The sequence below is a fragment of the Vipera berus genome, assembly GCF_964194415.1.
Source record: "Vipera berus genome assembly, chromosome: 6".
In the NCBI taxonomy this organism is placed as follows: Eukaryota; Metazoa; Chordata; class Lepidosauria; order Squamata; family Viperidae; genus Vipera; species Vipera berus.
The window spans coordinates 79,422,837-79,442,051 of record NC_138208.1 but is presented as its reverse complement, the minus strand read 5'-3'; the positions used below and the strand labels follow the sequence as shown (position 1 = coordinate 79,442,051).

The following is a 19,215-nucleotide window of genomic DNA, read 5'->3' as shown; positions in this document are numbered from 1 at the left end:
GTAAGTTGCAGTCAGAGACAATAACTAATCCAAAACCACCCAGTGATTTTGTGGTTAGTGGAGATCAGAACATAAGTCTCTGCAAACTTAAATCATTGGGGTAGAAGAGACTTTGGAGGTCTTCTAGATCTTATATCCTCCCAGAAAAATGGCTGTCCAGCCTCTTCTTGAAAACCTCCAGAAATGGAGCACCCGTAACTCTTGAGAGGCAAACTGATCCATTAATTGATTGTTCTCACTGTCAGGAAATTTCCTCTTAGCTCTAGGTTTGATCTCTTTTTCACAAACTTCCACATTTGTTTCTTGTCCTACCCTCAGGTGGTTTGGAGACTAAGTCAACTCCCTCTTTCTGTGATAGTCTCTCAAATACCAGAAGACAGCTATCATGTCAACCCTAATCCTTCTCTTTGTTAGGCTAGACCAGACATGTCAAACGTCGTGCAACGTATTGGGACGGTTTTGCCATTGCCGGCAATGGGGTGGGCGCGGCTTTCGGATGACATGTCCAGCCCTTGGGCTGGCAGTTTGACACCCCTGGGCTAAACTGATCAAGTTCCCTTAGTCATTGGTAGCATGATTTAGCCTCCAGACCTCTTAACATCTTTGTTGCTCTTCTTTGTACTCGTTCTAACATCTCAGCATCTTTTTTTGTGCATGTGTCATTAAATTATCTTTAATCTCAACTGGGGCTCCCTCAGTCCATTGTAAGTAATCTTCATACATGGGCAGGTTTAGACGTATAACAGAGTTGGAAGGGACCTTGGAGGTCTTCTAGTCCAACCCTCACCCCTCTCAAGCAGGATACCCTATACCATTTCAGACAAATGGTTGTCCAGTCACCTCTTAAAAACCTCCAGTGATGGAGCACCCACAACTACTGAAGGCAAGTCGTCCCACTGATTAAGTGTCCTTAATGTCAGGAAATTTCTCCTTTGTTCTAATACTCTCCTTGATGAGTTTTTCATTCATTGCTTCTTGTTCTGCCTTCAGGTGCTTTGGAGAATAGCTTGACTCCCTCTTATTTGGGGCAGCCCCTTAGACAATGGAACCCTGCTATCATGTCACCCCAATCCTTCATTACATTAAACTAGATGTGATGCCAAGCCATAGTTTGCAAGATAAGTCAGGGATTATAGGTTCTTTTCTTGACATGTGCACTGCAACTCTCTTGCTCGTGATTTTAGGAAATACCACCATTTATTGAATGATAAGCAGTGTATTGCACCATGTAAGGAAGGGAACAAAGAAGTCTCTGAAGGAGTGGAAAGCAATCATGTGTTCCAAATTCTTCAACAGCTTGTTTTCACTGCACTTTGGTGTTTCTTCTCCATCATGCTGTTACGGCTGCAATGCAAGAACTTTTGAGCATTCTTAGGGTGACTGGGTATATACCATTACCTCTCAGCCTGAAATCTACTTATTTTTTCTTCACATATTGTACAGATAGTATAGCTAGATAGATTGAATAGCAACCAGAAAGGAGCTTCATTTACATTGGTTCATCAGTAGCCAGGGCTTTTCAATCAGCCTTAAGAATCAACAAATCTTAGCTTTGTTGATTATGTCAAATCATGCTGTAAAGCCAGGTTTTGTTCTTATTATCTGCCTTCCAGGTCATTTGACGTCATGCTAAGCTGGAATGAAATACAATAGAAGTGGAGGAGACAACTTATTCCTTGTTTTCTTCCAGAGTTGAAAGGGGGGATAGATTAATAATTTTATTTCACCAAGATTATCACAGAAAGAAACATCATAGTTGTCATTAATTTATTTCAGTAATAAGGCAGGTAGTCCTTGACTTAGATCAGGGTAGGCAACCTTGGCTCTTTTATGACTCGTGGACTTCAACTTCCAGAATTCCTGAGCCAGCTGGATCACAAGTCACTTTGGTGCCATAATAATTTTGAATGGTCGCTGAATGAACAGTCGTAAGTTGAGCACTACCTGTAATCAGAAACATGCTTTAAAAATGTAGGTGTTCAACCAAATCATCCAGCTTGAATGGAAGTATAAATAGCTCTGATGTAAGTTTTCAGTTTTCCAACTGGCATGGCCCTTGTATTTTGGAAGCCGAGGGATGTACTGCTAGACTAGGTGCTCAGATTGGGGAGTCTGTCCCATTACAATTATAAAGTGAAACAATTCAGAAACAAACTGGAGCTCCACTTTCTGACATCTTACAGATTAAGTACTTTATAAAGAGTTCAGGAGATATAATGGGTGGGATCCAAAACCTGGTCCTCCCATCACTAAAACTGTTTTTTGTTGATTCACGAAAGAGCCAACCCAACAGTTGATAGTTTTGACACAGTGAATCTGCTGCCCAGCAACAGATTAATGAGAATTCCCCAGAAAGATTTTCATATTTTGAGAAATGGTATGTGTAGACATTTCCCTTTTGAAATATTTCAAGCCAGGCTGGGTTCCCGACCTTGTACTACAGATTTACAGTTTGAAATTATTTGTGTCCTCTCTGTTTAGCCCATCCCTGCAATTTCTTCTTGCCCTGGATAGAGAGATGACAAACTAAATGGCTGTAATTTTCTGATTTAATGTGCTATTATGGAAACTCCAAGGGCTGCTGGACTTCTATTCCAGAATGTTTCCAGCCTTATTTACCAAATGATTTTTAATTACTCGAGGAAAGAGTACATTTTTTGATTTGAACAACAGCCAGCAGCCTTGGCATCGTGCCCAGGAAATGAGCCATAAAATGCTCTTTAACTATTACTAGTCATGCAAATAACAAAAGAGATTTTAGGTCAATCATCATGATAACTGTGTTCAGATTATTGTATGCACAAAGATAGAAAGACTCAGCATTACTCACAATGGAGGAATGGCTGGTAAACAAGGCAGAACTTAGCTGAGCTGCTAAATTATTTTTTTATTAGAGAAAAGAAAATATTTATGTTTATTGCTAACTGGAAATTCCTTATATACTTGTGTGTGTGTGTGTGTGAAACAGAAAATGAATTTATGATTTATGGTTGTGATGATTAGACAGAATGGATTATAGAAAGAAGAGAGTTATACCGTAACCATCGAGTTAAAAAGTAGTGATAATTGTTATAATAATATAATTATAATGCGGTAAAGGAACCACTTCTTTATAACTTTCTTCTTCGTTTTCTGCTTTTGGACTCTTTCACTTTTTCCACCTTTCTTGCACTTTTAGCTTTCTCTTTCTATCTTTCTCTTGGTTTACATTAATTGATACCATTTTTTATCTTCCTTCTTTTAAAAACAAAACATTGTTATTTTTTTTTAAAAAAATCTCATTCTGCAGTTCAGCTGTTCTGCCCTGATACAGGGTGCACATTGCAATGAGTAGCTAAAACCCGTTAAAAAAGGATTTCTCCAGAACTTCTGCACACTTTATCTGTTACCTGGTTCAAATAAGAAGCTGGCTACTTTTGAAAGCTTGGCAATCAAGGGTTAGAGTAGTTAAGGTGTCAGGCTAGTAACTGGGGAGGCCGTGATTCTAGTTCTACCTTAGGCACAAAGCCAGCTGGGTGACCTTGGGCCAGTCACTCACTCTCAGCCCTAGAAAGAAGGCTATGACAAACCACTTTTGAAATCTTGCCAAGACAACTGCAGGGACCTGACTAAGCATTTGCCAGGAGTCAAAATCCAAGTTGACGGCATCCCCCACATCCCAAAAATCAATAGAGGGCTAAACTGGAAGCTAAAGTGGAAGGATCAGGGGTCTTCAAACTTGGCCCTTTTATGACTTGTGGACTTCAACTCCCAGAATTCCTCAGCCAGGCACTGCCTGGCTGGACTGAAGTCCACAAGTCATAAAAGGGCCAGGTTTGAAGACCCCTGCCATATAGGTAGTCTTACAATAGCAGACTATTTACCATGGAGGGGACGGATTGTCAGAACTTGAAGTCAGGGTCATAAGTAGCCCCAAGGTAGGGCTGTCATAATTTTCAAGGGTTGCTAAGCAACCGGATGTATGTCATGGACTGCCTGTACCACTTGTCAGTAAAGTAACTCATAGACATCGCCAAAAGAACTCCAAAAGCAACAGGTCATAGAAAAAAAAGTATTTTGCAATGAAGGAAGGAAGGCCTTAAGGGAAATTAGGAGAGAAATTTTGATAGAGTAGTTTTTACTAAATTATGGCATAGAGCAGTGTTCCTCAACCTTGGCAGTTTGAAGATGTGCGGACTTCAACTCCCAGGATTCTCCAGCCAGCTATGGGAGTTGAAGTCCACACATCTTTGAACTGCCAAGGCTGAGAAATACTGGCACAGAGGAAAATTCCTCAGGGAAAGAGCATGTGAAGGACCCATTGTGGTGCACTGTGAATCATAACTCATAAAGATACAGTGTAGGCATGGCTCCCAATGAAGCACCAGTGTTGATATACAAAACCCAAGTATTAATGAGTTAGTTGTCTTGGAAATTTCTATAAGTCATAAAAAGGCACCCCAGTTGGATTACACGGGCTGTTGTGTTGTTTGAGACAACACTAAAATTTCAGTCTGCAGTGTGAATTATGTAGCTGGTGGTTTTATTGAATAGTTAATAAATGCTGCCTTATTTGCTTGCTTGAATGGGACTGGACATATCACTCAATGTTCTGCCAGGCACTATACAAATTCCTAAAAGGACCCCATAATAGCATTCCTCTTTGCTTTATTTTGTGATAAAATGTGTACATAGTAACAGGGTTGAGAGTAGGCAAGTTAATCCTTGAGAAACTTTGACAATACCATGTACAATAAGTACAACCTTATTTGGACATACATGTGGCCGTTTATGGTTGTTACCTGGGCCAACAACCCAAACAAGAACAAAGATCCTCATCACCTCATCTTTAAGATTCATTAAAACATTCTATTAACCATATTTTTTAGATTATTTTTATCCCACTTTTATTATCTTTAAAAATTACTCAGGGTGGCAAACATACCTAATATTACTCCATCCTCCTATTTATCCACAACAACACTGTGTGTGTGTGAGATAGTGACTGATCCAAAGTCACCCAGCTGTCTTTCATGACTAAGGCAGGATTAGAACCCAGTCTCCTAGTGATTGGTTCAAAGTCACCCAACTGGCTTTCATACCTAAGGTGGGACTAGAACTCACAGTCTCTTGGTGATTGGTTCAAAGTCACCCAACTGGCTTTCATGCCTAAGGTGGGACTAGAACTCACAGTCTCTTGGTGATTGGTTCAAAGTCACCTAGCTGCCTTTCATGCCTAAGGCGGGACTAGAACTCACAGTCTCCTTAACCTCTATAACAAATTGCTCTAATATATATCAAGATACATATTTGTAATACTCCTTAGTACTGTCTCCAGTACAGCTCAGAGGTATGTTAGCTTTTCCAAATAAGGACTGCATTTTGCTTTGAAGAGCTTTTAGGGGTGTCCACAAAGTCAAAAGAGACAAGATGGTGGCCATAATCAATGTCTGCCCATTTTTTATGGCATTGCACATAAAAAAGAGGCAGAGTTTCAGTAGCTCCATTTGATTTAATTGAAATTGAAAATCAAATCACATTCAATTCATCAAATGACATTAGCAATATTATTTCAATTTTATTTATGAACATGTTGATTGATTTATATTCCCCATTGCTTCTAAGATCACCACCCCCTTCTTGAGTTTTACATTAGACTATTAAACATTATTCAGTGACAGCTTTCAGAGGAATTCATGTAAGTCTGGGCTGTCAGAATCCTCTCTCTCGAATTCTTGTTTGGATGACCTTCTGTATTAGTACAATTTCCTTCCCACTCTGAAAAAATAGCAGCCTTCAGAGTTCAAAATTATTACCTTCTGACAGGCTGGAAAGACCAGATCCACAGTGAAGGTCCAATTAAACTGATTCATTGCCACTCATGCCTGTGCACATATTGTCAATTAACAGTTAGCAAGTGCTAAGAATTAGATAAGGGTCAATGGAATTCAAAGGGGGCTGGACTTAGTTCCCTTGTGGCTATGTAGGGATTCTAGACTGATCTCTCTTTTAACTCCGCCCACGGATTCTGCCATTCCTTCCCCTACATCATCTTCCCTATTCCATGGGCTCCAAATTATCTTTATGAAGCCATGCTATTTTTCAGCCCAGTTTCACTGTAATAAAGGAACCTCTCCTTGTATAAAGCTATGTTGCACTCAGTTGCCCCATAATTATTTCATGCAGCAAAGATCTGCTGATATTCTGTGGAGATACCTCCTCCAACTTGGGCATTATGTAGATTGGTGGTTTTCACAGTTAGCAACTTAAAGATGTATGGACTTCAACTCCAGGAATGCCCCAGCCAGCCAATCCTGAGAATTTTGGAATTTGAGTCCTTACTTCTACAGGACACTCTAATTGAAAAAGGTATTACAGATAGTCCTTGACTCACAACTGTAATGAAACCTGCCCATTAAAGTCACAAGTAGTAACATATGGTCCTAAAGCTGGTCATCATGCCACCAACCCAATTTTATGATATATTGTTTTTGTGGCAGTTGTTAAGTGATTGTAATGGTCATTAAGCGAATCCATAGTTCGCTATGGGGTGTTGTTTTTTTGCTGAAAACTGAAAGGAAAGGAATTTTTTGGCAAAACCATCATAAATCGTGATCACTGGATCACCGGATGCTGCAAATGGCTGCTGGCTGTTAAGCGCCTGAAATACGGTCACGTGACTCGGCCTTCAGAACTTTGGAACCAGGTAATAAGTACCTTTGGAGGGGCCTGTTGTAACTTTGAACAATCACTATGTGGCTGGCTGTAACTAGAGGACAACTTTTATAACTAAAATAATAGAGAGCTACTGTTCCTTCTCTTTCCCAAAACACAATTTGTAATTCATTCCAAAGATTATATGCACTGTTGCCCAAAATAAAATGAATAATTCCATGTTAAATAATAGGATCAGCAAGGAGGGCTCATTCTGTTTTGGTGACAACCTTTTATCAAAGACCATCACTGGGTGTTGGTTGGCCTAACAGAGTCTCAAATAAAGTACAGGAAGTCCTCGACGTACAACAGTTCATTTAGTGACTATTCAAACTTACAGTGGCACTGAAAAAAGTGACTTATGGCCGTTTATCACATTTACAATCATTGCAGCATCCCCATGATCAACATTCAGACTCTTGGCAACTGACTCATATTTATGACGGTTGCAGTATCCTGAGGTCACGTGATCTCCTTTTGTGACCTTCTGACAAGCAAAGTCAAATGGGGAAGCCAGATTCACTTAATAACAGTATCACTAACTTAACAACTGCAGGGATTCAGTTAGCAACTGTGACAAGAAAAGTGGTAAAATGGGGTCACTTAACAAACAGAAATTTGGGACTCAACTGTGGCCGTAAGTCGAGAACTACCTGTATAGGTTCATTGGTAATATTTTCAACTGACAAATTTTCATTGGCATCATTTTTAGCAACTGTAGTAACAGTTTACCTATTCCGTATTTTTAAAGAGTTCGATTTTGGACATAGCTGGGAGCATAATGTAGCAAAAAAAAAAATCCTCTTAAACTTTAGCATGTATTGTCAAATAAAAATGAATAAAGGGATCACATGACCTAGCAATTTCTGGGCATCCTCATTATTTTGAAAAACAGACTTTGATGGATTTAAGAGCCATGTCAGCCAGGACTGAGATTTCATGGAACAGCAAAGCTTTGTATTTATTATTTTGTATTTATTATTTTGATTTTTACCATTTTGCTCTTCTGCAAGCATTCGTGAAAGCTAATTGTTTAAAAAACATTTTAAAATAATATTTAAAATATTAATTAAAAGGAACATAGATGGTATTAAACCATTTGACCATTAGAATACTAGCAGATTTCAGGGCCCAGACTGGTTCAACTAGCAAAAATGATAATGACCTCCTTCACGTGATATACTAAGCCAACATGTTTTTTTGTTTTTAAACATGCTGTGTGAATTCAACCTGTTTTGGTTTATGTACTGTACAGTTATTCACATTTGAAGAGCCATGACATTGAAAAGTCACCGAGTAGTAAGAAAAATGTAAAGGCTGTTTTGCTGAATTCCACAGGGGTCTGTGCTAAGCAGACAATATTAAGCTAACAGGACTGGTAGATCAGTATTCATAAATTTTTAACAGTTCCTATGGGTGACACACAGCTAACAAGCCTTTAAAGACGTAGTTATTCCTGAGAGGATCCTGTTATATCTCCCCTGATTCCCCTTACTGATTCACAGAAAATAAAAATCTATGTGACAACTGTTTTTGCTCGTTTTTAAACGGTGGCAATTTTTCATCTTTGTTAGCACGTAAGGGAGGGAGTGTGTCTTATTATTTATTTATTAAATTTATTTGCTGCCCAACTCCCAGTGACACTGGGCATTCTATTATGTAAATCATAACATAAATAAGTGTAGCAATGTAAATAAAGTTGATGGCTGAGCCCTTGTACGTATATAAAAGAACAGCAATAAAATCAATGCATTAGCCAGGGGTGTCAAACTCAATTTCATTGAGGGCCGCATCAGCATTGCGGTTGCCCTCAGGGGACCGGGTGGGTATGGCCAGGGTGGGCGTGGCCTACTGGGTGGGCGTGGCTAGAATGCGTATGGCCTACTGGGTGGGCGTGGCTAGAATGTGTATGGTCTACTGGGTGGGCATGGCTAGAATGCGTATGGCCTACTGAGTGGGCATGGCCAGCTCTACATCATTGGCATCAAGGGTGCCTAGGGGGGCCTGGGCAGGAGTGGGACAGATCTGAGGGTCTCTGGCAGGAGGAGGGTCTCTGGGCCAGGGCCAAGGCAGTGGGGGCCATTCCCTCACTGTTTCCAGGATGGCTTCGTGGGCCACATGAAACCACTTCGCGGGCCGGATCCGGCCCCCGGGCCTTGTGTTTGACATGTCTGCATTAGCCAGAAACAGAACTAAAACCAACAAATTAGTCCATCTGTTCGAATCCCAATTAATATGGAGACTCTTAGCTGTTGAACAGATGGACAGATTCTTCTGGAATAAATATTCACTGAATACCTTCTTTTCAACCTTCAAGACCAGCCCTACTATTAAGGGTTTCTCAATCTCAGCAACTTTAAGATATGTGGACTGGTGCTGGAGGAATTCTGGGAATTGAAGTCCACACACCTTAGAATTGTCAAGGTTGAGAAGCCGTGAAGTAGAGTGAGGCAGAGTCCAGAAGCAATAAAAGCTGAGATGCTCTAACAAGATGTTGATAGGGCTACAGACTTAGCTGTTTGGTCATAAATACAGTATACAGTAGTTTGCTATCCTCATCCCCAACGTCAACCAGTTTTTGGAGTTGAAAGGAAGCAAAATATCTTAGGCCAGCCCTCTTCCCCTGATGTTCAGAACATGAAAGTAAAGGAAACAAGCCAGGAAAGACAGAAATTCAAATTGTCCCCCTTGATCCTCCTAAGATGATTGTTGATTTTTATTCTTCCAGAATGCAAAGTATGAAGAGTAGAAACCCACATCACCCCACCCTGCCAAAATGGGAAATGTCTGACTTTTGGTACAGGAAAATAACCTGTTGGTTAATGTTGACTTTATAGAATCTTAGTGTCATGGTTCTGACAGATGAAATTCTTCAAAAGAACTTCGAGGCATTGTTTAGCTTTGTTTATTCAAGAAACAAACATTGTTTAGCTTTGTTTATTCAAGAAACAAAGTATCGGCACTACATAGTCGAAACCAAAAACTAAATTCCCCTCCCCTGGATGCAAAGTATCAAAGCACAATTCCCTCCTCCAATAAACAGTCATAAATCACATTCCCCAATTAGCTTGAAGCACGGGCTTTCTCCCCAGCTATCCAGCCCACCAAAACTCTTATCAACTCTGGGCCCAATGACCTTGGATTCCCACAGCTGAGTTATTATTGTTATGACTAGCTGGACTCTCATCCACATTCTCCCTCCCAGCATCAACTAACTCTAGAAGCAATAGAGAAAAATGGCTGCATTTCCATCTGTTGTCAAAGCAAGAACATCCAATCTTAGCAGTGCTGACATCCAGGCCCCTTTACAAGAAGGACAAATTCTGTAATGCAAACCAAAACACAGGTTAGAGGTTGCCTCTTGGCTTTTTAGGATGTTTCTTATAGAATCTATTAATGAGTCTGTCAGCTTTTACTTCACTAGATTTCACCCAAGTGGCCTCAGACAATGGATATCCCTTCCATTTCACTAAGTACTGCAATTTCCCTTTAAAAATTCTTGAATCAAGAATATGCTTTACTTCATAGTGAGTCTGTCCTGCCACTATGAGAGGTCCAGGTGCATTTTTAGGGGGAAGTCTTAAGGTGGAATCCCAAAAACGTTTCAACAGGCTACAGTGGAAAACAAGAGCCTGGGAAGTTTTAGTTCTACCGTGACCAGGTTAATGATCTTTACAATGGGGAAGAGTCCTAAGTACTTTGGTCCTAACTTCTTACTAGGTAACTTAAGCCATAAATATTTGGTGGACAGATAAACCTTTTCCCAAACTTGGAATGTCCTTTGAGGAGCCCTTTTTTATCTGCATGTTTTTTGTATGTCTCGGAAGCCTTTTTCAAAGCAGTTTTTGTGGTTTTCCAGTCTTCTTCCCACCCCCTCACCCATTGATCAAGAATTTGGGAAGCTGAAAGTCCTTGAGGATATTCGGGTGTTGGGCTGAACTCTTTTCTTGTAGCCACTTTAAAAGGCATGAAGCTGGTGCTACTGTGAACAGAGTTATTGTAAGCCACCTCTGTGAAAGGGAGGAGGTCAGTCCAGTTGGTTTGTTGAGAATCCACATAGCATTGGAGATACTGTTCCACCATTGAATTCACAGATTTAGCTGCCCCATTGGTAGACAGGTGCAAGGCCAATGATAGTCCTTGAGATGAGCCAATTAGTTTAAGAAAACTCCTCCAAAACGTAACTGTAAACTGCACCCTCCTGTCAGAGATTATTCATTTTGGTGTGCTGTGCAATCTGTAGATGTGTTTCAGGAACCTCTTGGTTAATCGTTGGGTGGATGGGAGCCCTTTGCAGGCAACAAAGTGAGCCTGCTTTGAAAACAGATCTATCACAGTCCAGATGACCATATTTCCCCTACTTTCAGGTAGGACTACCATAAAATCCATAGCAATTTCTTCCCATGATTGGGAAGGGTCCGCCACCAGTTGTAATAACCCAGGGGTTTTCCCTGGAATTCTTTTCATGGTGGCACATACAGCACAACTCCAAACATAGTTTTCTATATCCCATTTCAATCTCAGCCACCAGAATTGCTGTCCGGATGAGGTGTAGTGTTTTTAAATATCCAAAGTGCCCAGCCTGTTTTACGTCATGGCCATGTTGGAGAGCATTAAGGCAGGGGGTCTCGGGCAAGTACAGCCTTTGTAAGCCAAACCATCCCTCCAAGTTAGGGAAGTTTGATTGTCCTTGAACCATTGGTCGGTGAGGAGCTCTCGTTTTATTTTCTTTGCCCCAGGGTCATCGGGGTTTGGGGCTCTTGAAGGCAGGACTCTGCATGGCTTCAGTTGAGAAGCAGTTTGTGGAGAGGAAATAATTGCTTCCTTAACCTCTTCACGCTGGCTCTTGTTCTAGGGCAATCTGGATAAAGCATCAGCTAAGAAGTTTTTTCCCCCCGGTATGTACTTTAGGGTGAAATTAAACCGGTTAAAGTATTGTTCCCATCATACTTGTTTCAGGGACAATTTGCAGGGAGTTTTCAGTGCTTCTAGGTTTTTGTGATCAGTCCATACCTTGAAAGGCACCTTGTTCCCTTCTAGTGTCGCCAGTTTAATAGAGCCCATTGGATCGCAAAGGCTTCCTTCTCTCACACAGCCCACCTCCTCTTGCACTCAGTGAATTTTTTTTGAGGTGTAGGCGCAGGGTTGTAGGGTCCCACTCTGGTTCTTTTGCAGTAATACAGCTTCAATGGCCACATCACTGGCATTGGCCTAAATCACAAAGGGCTCCCCTGGGCAAGGATGCTTTAAAACCGGTTTGACTGCAAATAGCCCTTTTAAATACTCAAAAGCAGTTTGACAGTTCATAGTCCATGCTAAATGTTGGCCTGGATGTGGCTTTCCTCCCTCCTTGTCTGTTTTCAGTAATTCCGTTAGGGATAAGGCAATTTCAGCAAAGGAGGGGATGAACTGGTGGTAAAAGTTGGTGAATCCCAGGAGTTGTTTGCGAGTCTTTGGGGGCTACCATTCAATTATGTCTTTCACTTTGGTCAGGTCCATTTCAATGCCTTCACTGGAAATTCTGTAGCCAAGATAATCTAGTTGGGTCTGGTGAAACTCACACTTTGATAGTTTAACATAAAGTTTGGCATTCAACAGTTTCTTTAGCACTTCTCTCACTAGTTCTACATGGTCAGCCATGTTAATGCTATATATCAGGATGTCATCAAGATACACCAAAACCTCTTTGTATAAATGGTCATGTAGTACCTGATTGATCAGCTACATGAAGACACTTAGTAGTTAATTAAGAGAATGAATTTCAATCCAGCAACTTGAACTCAAATATCTTCTGGAGAGATGCTTCTTAAGTACAGGTAGTCCTCGACTTACAACAGTTCATTTAGTGACCATTTGAAGTTTAAAGCGGGACTGATAAAAGTAACTTATGGTTGTTTTTCACACTTACGGCCATTTCAGCATCCCCATGGTCACGTGATCAAAATTTGGACACTTTGGGAACTGACTCATGTTTATTATTGTTGCAGTGTCCCGGGGTCATGTGATCGCCTTTTGCAACCTTCTGACAAACTCACTGGGGAAGCCAAATTCACCTAACAACTGTACAACTAACCTAGCAATTGCAGAGATTCATTTAACAATTGTGGCAAGAAAGGTCTCGCCCAGGAGGGCAGGACAAGAAACAATGGTTGGAAACTGACCAAAGAGAGAAGCAAACTGGAATTAAGGATAAACTTCCTTATAGTGAGGACAATTAACCAGTGGAACAGCTTTGCCTTCAGAAGTTGTGGGTGTCAATGCTACTAACATTGGATGTTCCCACTTTGACAACTGATGAAAATGCAGCCATTTTCTCTATTCCTTTACAATGCTTTTCTAGCTTTAGAAATCAGGTGAAGTGGGGGGGGGGGAATGTAAGCTCAGCTAGCCACAACATAACGCTGTGGTGGGAACCCAAGGACAAGCTGATAACGTTTTGGCGGGCTGTGGAGCTAAGGAAAAAGCCCGTGCTTTAAGCTAATTGGGGAATGTGATTTATGACAGTTTATTAGGGGTGGGAATTTCACTTTGCTACTTTGTATCAGGGGGAAGGAAATTTAGTTTCTGGGTTGAACTATGTAGTGCCAATACTTTGCTTCCCGAATAAAAGACTCTTTAAGGAAAACAATGCCTCAAAGTCCTTTTGAAGGGTTTCATCTATTGGAACCGTGACAGCAGTCATGTGATATTGCACTGTACAACCACATTGCTTAGTGACAGACTTGCTGGTCCCAATCGCAGTTGGTAAATGAGAACTACCTGTATGTGTATTAGCTTACCCCAGAAATCTTGGGCGCTCCATCCCTAGAGGTTTTTAAGAAGAGACTGGACAGTCACTTTCTGAAATGGTATAGGATCTCCTGTTTGATCAGGGGGCTGGACTAGAAGACCTCCAGGGACCCTTCCAGCTTCTATTCTATTCTATTCTATTCTATTCTATTCTATTCTATTCTATTCTATTCTATTCTATTCTATTCTATTCTATTCTATTCTATTCTATTCTATTCTATTCTATTCTATTCTATTCTATTCTATTCTATTGTCTCACTTAGAAACCGAAATTTTGGGCTCAGTTGTGGTCACAAGTCAAGGACTACCTGTACCTGGGAAGGACACTTGTAAACTCAGCTATGTTGTCTGATTATAAAAGTGTGAATACAGTAGGAATGATAAATATTAGTTGGTAATCATGTTGATTTTGGAGGTAAAATAAAGAAGAATTCAGCAGGATCTGATGCTCACAATTGCTTCCCACTCTGACAAACACACTTGGCTGGAGGAACTGTTATTCCTTGAGATAGCAAATGAATGCTATCTCGCTCTGTGTGTGTGTGTGTGTGTGTGTGTGTGTGTGTGTGTGTGTGTGTGTGTGTGTGTGTGTACATGCATGCCTGTGTGTGTACATACTGTGGAAAATTACTTGCAAACAACCATTATTTTGAAAAGGTCTCTGTTTTCCCACAGTCATAATTGGCTAATTCTGTAGGCTTTCATAAGCTGTTGGAATTATTGTACGGAATGTCTTAAATGATTCTCTCTTTTCCCCCCATCCTTTCCCTGTTTTTATTCCCACAGAAGTAGTGGTGATCATAATGAATGGGCATATTTCAAACACCCATCCCAATGTATACGGAAATTATCCTTCTCAAGTAAAGTAAGTATTGTATACTGTCTGTCCTGAATTTATCAAAAATAAAATGGTGGGGAAAAATACTGTGTACTTTCCTTGTCCTTTAATTAAAAGGAAAAAAAAAGACACGTCCTACAAATAGTTGATATTTGAACTGAAGTAAGTAAATTCTCTCTTCAGTCAAGGCCGATCCTTTGTGACTTCACAATCACATCCATGTAGTTTTCTTAGCAATAGTGCAGAAATGGATTGCTGTTCACCACTTTCAACTTGGGATTGGCTGTCCCACCCATGCTGGCATAGGAGGCATGATTATTCTGGCTAGAAGAAGGGCCTTCTCTGTTGTTGCTCCTGCCCTATGGAATGTTTTGCCCCCCAGTGTGAGCTTGGCCCCAAACTGTGTGACCTTCCATATAAGGGCTTAAAGACCTGGCTCTGCCAGCTAGCTTGCAGCCCCAATGGAGGAGCATTATAGTGGAGGTGATTGATCGATTAACAACATATCCCACCTCTTCCCCCCACCTGCCCCTCCGCCCTTCCCATCTGTAATTGGATCGCATACAATAATGTATATCTTTTATGATTGTAAGCCACCCAGAATTACCCTGTGGTAAGATGGCCTGGGAATGTCCTTGAGATCAATCTCTTATGTCTAACCCAGGGGTAGGCAACCTTGGCTCTTTTATGACTTGTGGACTTCAATTATCCAGAATTCCTGAACCAGCCATGCTGACTCAGGAATTCTGGGAGTTGAAGTCCACAAGTCATAAGAGAGCCAAGGTTGCCTACCCCTGGTCTAACCACTTGTCACTCAGCTTTTTATGATTAGCTAACAGAACAATTAATCAGTGGAACAGCTTGCCTTGCAAGGTTGTGGATGCTCCAACACTGGAGGTTTTTAGGAAGAGAATGGACAGCCATTTGTCTTGAATGGTATAGGGCAGGGGTCTTCAAACGTGGCCCTTTTATGACCTGTGGACTTCAACTCCCAGAATTCCTCAGCCAGGCATGCTGGCTGAGGAATTCTGGGAGTTGAAGTCCACAAGTCATAAGAGAGCCAAGGTTGCCTACCCCTGGTCAAACCAGTTGTCACTCAGCTTTTTATGATTAGCTAAGGTTGACGCGATGTTGCCCCTGAACAAGTTTGGACCAGTTTGCAAAAGTTGTGAATACGTATGTTGTGCTATATGATTCCACCTCTTGTGACCTTTCTTTGATAATATCTCCACTGAACTCAATTTACAATGTAACGTCTGGAAATGACTTTGGAGATCATCTAATTCAATGTTTTCCCATCTTGGGAACTTTAAAGTGTGTGGACTTTTAACTCCCAGAGTTCCCCAACTGGCTTTCTCAGTGCTGGAATCCATTGCTGTAGTATTCCTGACAGATGGCCATGATTAAACTCTAACAGTGAAAAGTAGAGTCCACCATCTCCCAAGAAAATCTGTCCATCTTTGAACAACTATCACTATTTACTTTCTGGCTTTTAGCTGGAAACTACTTTCTTTAAATAAAACACATTTTCCCCCATCTTCTGTTACAATTTTGAATAATAATACCCACCTTCTATAGGATAGCATTTCAAATTTTTAAAATTTAATTTTTAAATTTCAAATTAAATATTTAAAGACAGTATCGTGTTGCCTCACAGTATTTTTTTCCCCTCCAGGCTAAACATATGTAATTCTCCAGTTGTTTTTCATACATTTTTTCTTTTTCTAAAAAAAAAGTGCATATTTCCGGTCCTTTTATCCACTATTTTCCCAGATTAATTTTCTAATTATTGTACCTAATATTATATTCATTTAAACCATTTTATATTCTGCCTTTTCATTCAACTGAGGATCTCAAACGTATCTTATAACATCAGATAAAAGCATGTTAGTGCAATTAAAGATATGTCATGTTCACAAGCAAGCAGCAAAAATATGTAAATCCCAGATATTTAATCAAACATTTTCTTCCTTATTCCACAAACTGTGTATACAAATATCATATTATGCAGATCCACATGTACACTGTTCCTTTAACCCAGCCTTACCAGTTAGTGGCCTCCAGCTATGTTAGGACCAACATTTCCAGAATGTTTGTACTGATGGTTGTAGCCACAATACATCGGATACCAGATACTTACCAGGCTGTTTAAATCAATTGACAAGTCTAGCGACCCACTATTTTTTCATACCCCTGTTATAGATTTGGTCACGTGTATTGTCATCTGATCTCGTTGTAGTAACGAAAGTCAAAGAACCATCTTACACACAGCAAAAAGGCAGATAGGATAAGGAACTGAAGTGTTCACCCAATTCCTCAGCTCAGTCTATCAAGTTACGACTGGAGGCCTGACCCAGCTGCTTAAGTCCTCTGTGGTTTTCAAGAATAAAAAGGGATTCAGATAAGATTGGGGGTGATCATCATTTGCGGTTGCGGCTTTGAATTCTAGCAGCTGAGTTCAAAGCTGGAAGAGAAACAATAGTTCATGCCAGGATTTGGGCAATGCTATCTCCAGAGTAAGAGAAAATATTTTTTAAAAAGTAAAATAAATAAAATAAATTATAAAAGAGGGGTCAACGTATTTTCCAAAGCATCAGAAGGGAAAACAAAAAACAATGGATGGAAACTAACCAAGGAGAAAAGGAACCTGGAATTAAGGAGAAACTCCCTAACAATGAGAACAATTAACCAGTGGAACAGCTTGCCTTCATCACTGGAGGTTTTTAAGAAAAGACTTGAGTAGAGGGTTGGACTAGAAGACCTCCAAGGTCTCTTCCAGCTGTATTCTGATTGACAAATAAAAAGAAACAACTGCCTTACTGGTTCATGTACACTTGGATGGATAGCAATTGATAACATCATAGGCTATCAGTTGCTGATGGCAACTTCCTACTTTTTAGAAAATTGCCAGAAGATTATTTTTCTCCCTTTCGTTTCAATGGGGGAGAGCTGGTGATTTCTGGCATCCAAACAGATTTATAAATGAGACTGGTGATGTTTGTTGAAGCCAAAGCCATATGTAATTTATTTGTGTATTTCATGAAGCGGAGGAAAAGTTGTTTACAAATAAAAAATAAACAGAAAGCGGAGATGCTTTTTTTCTTTCAGGTATATGATTATTACATGTATTGTTTCTGTGCGTTTAACAGTACAAGCTGCTCGGCTTTCATTTTAGTTTTTTTTTCTTCTGAACAACAGCCATAATTGTTAGAAGCTTTCCTTATACACAGAAAACAGGAACAGATGGACGTATGTGGGTGGCTCACGCTAAACTTTAGAATTCTGGCTTAGCAATTATGGTTTATCTGCATATATTAATTGGGCTTGAAAAGAAGAACTTCAGATTGTCTAATCTTAAACACATTTCCGAGCTGCTTAGAAGGGTACTCAAAACAAAACTTATTTGATCTTAGCTTAAATAACCAGCAACAGTTATTTGTAAATTTATGTGGAAAAATGTCAAAAGTATGGTCTCTATTATCATGAGTGTTGGGGGAGAGATTCTATTAATAGTTTCAGAATCTGCAAAGCTGTTGTTCGTGAGGTATGGATGTGAATTTCTCAACTTTATGTCTGGAGGCTAAATCGTATGATGAATGAGCTAGGTACGTCTAATCTATCAAAAAGAAAGATGAGGAGGAAACATGACAATTGTCTTCTAGTACTTGAGGGGCTGTCACAGAGAAGAGGGGATTGACTTGTTCTCTAAAGCATTGGAGGGCCAGACAAGAAGCAAGGGGTGGAAGGTTGTTAAAGAGAGATCCAACCTAGAAGGAAAGAAAAATTTTCTGACAGTGAGAACAATTAATCAGTGGAATGGCTTGCCTTCCAGAGTTGTGGGTGCTTCATTACTGGAGATTTTCAAAAATAGACTGGACAACCACTTGACCGGGATGGTGTAAGTTCTCCTTAAGCATGAGGTTGGACTAGAAGAACTCTGAGCCCCTGTGATTCCATGTTCTATGAAAAAAGTTGTATAAAGAGCATCTGAAATCCTCCGATTATTTGATACATATTTTTCAAAGACAGAACTAAAGACAGATAGGCCCACTCATTCTAAAACTAGCCATGTAAATTCTAAATAGCATTTAGCATGTAAGGTGGCTGTCTTAGTATTCTCTATCTGTTGGCCCTCAACATCCATAGTTTTCAGTCTAGACATGCCAGATTGAAGAAAACGGTCACCTTCTTTGAGAAGTCGAAAGGGGCACAGACTTCTCAAGAGCAGCCATTACTTTGACAACTTGTTTTGAAACAAGGAGGCTTCCAAACAGAGTGTGTGAAGTAGGGTAGGTGCCTGACTTTGGAAAGAAAAGATAGAACAGTTGTTAGGCAACCTAATGTTATTGAGGTATTTGAAGTAGGTTTTCAGATTCTGACGATCTCTAGAATTACTTCTCACTTTATTCAGCATTTTTGACTGCTCCCCAACTCTGACTTCCTAGTTGGCTTTGAACCATTTAGAAAATATAGTTTGTTCCAGATTATATTGGAGGAATTATAGTTCACTGTCCTTATTTAGGTTTCTTTCCAGTTTCAGATCCAAAATAATCTTGTAGCATAGTTTGAGGGCACATTATGCATCTACAGCAGACATGTCAAACACAAGGCCCGGGGGCTAGATCCGGCCCGCGAAGTGGTTTCATGTGGCCCGCAAAGCCATCCTGGAAACAGTGAGGGAACGGCCCCAGCTGCCTTGGCCCTGGCCCAGAGACCCTCCTTCTGCCAGAGACCCTCAGATCTGTCCCACTCCTGCCCGGGCCCCCATAGGCACCCTTGATGCGAACGATGTAGAGCTGGCCATGCCCACCCAGTAGGCCACACCCACCCAGGCCATACCCACCCGGCCCCTTGAGGGCAACCACAATGCTGATGCGGCCCTCAGTGAAATTGAG

At 40.6% G+C, this 19,215-nt stretch overlaps 1 protein-coding gene across 5 annotated transcripts in view; it reads left to right on the top strand.

Moving 5' to 3' along the window:
- The window catches only part of EPS8 (EGFR pathway substrate 8, signaling adaptor), a 270,753-nt gene that overhangs the window by 70,317 nt on the left and 181,221 nt on the right, over positions 1–19,215 (top strand). For all 5 annotated transcript variants that reach the window (XR_014026992.1, XR_014026993.1, XM_081331801.1 and 2 more), the window contains exon 2: positions 14,269–14,347. Coding sequence is in view for 3 of the 5 variants with exons in the window: in XM_081331801.1 (XP_081187927.1) it covers positions 14,286–14,347 (62 nt within the window). In the remaining 2 variants the exon portion in view is untranslated. The remainder of the gene's footprint in view (positions 1–14,268; positions 14,348–19,215) is intronic.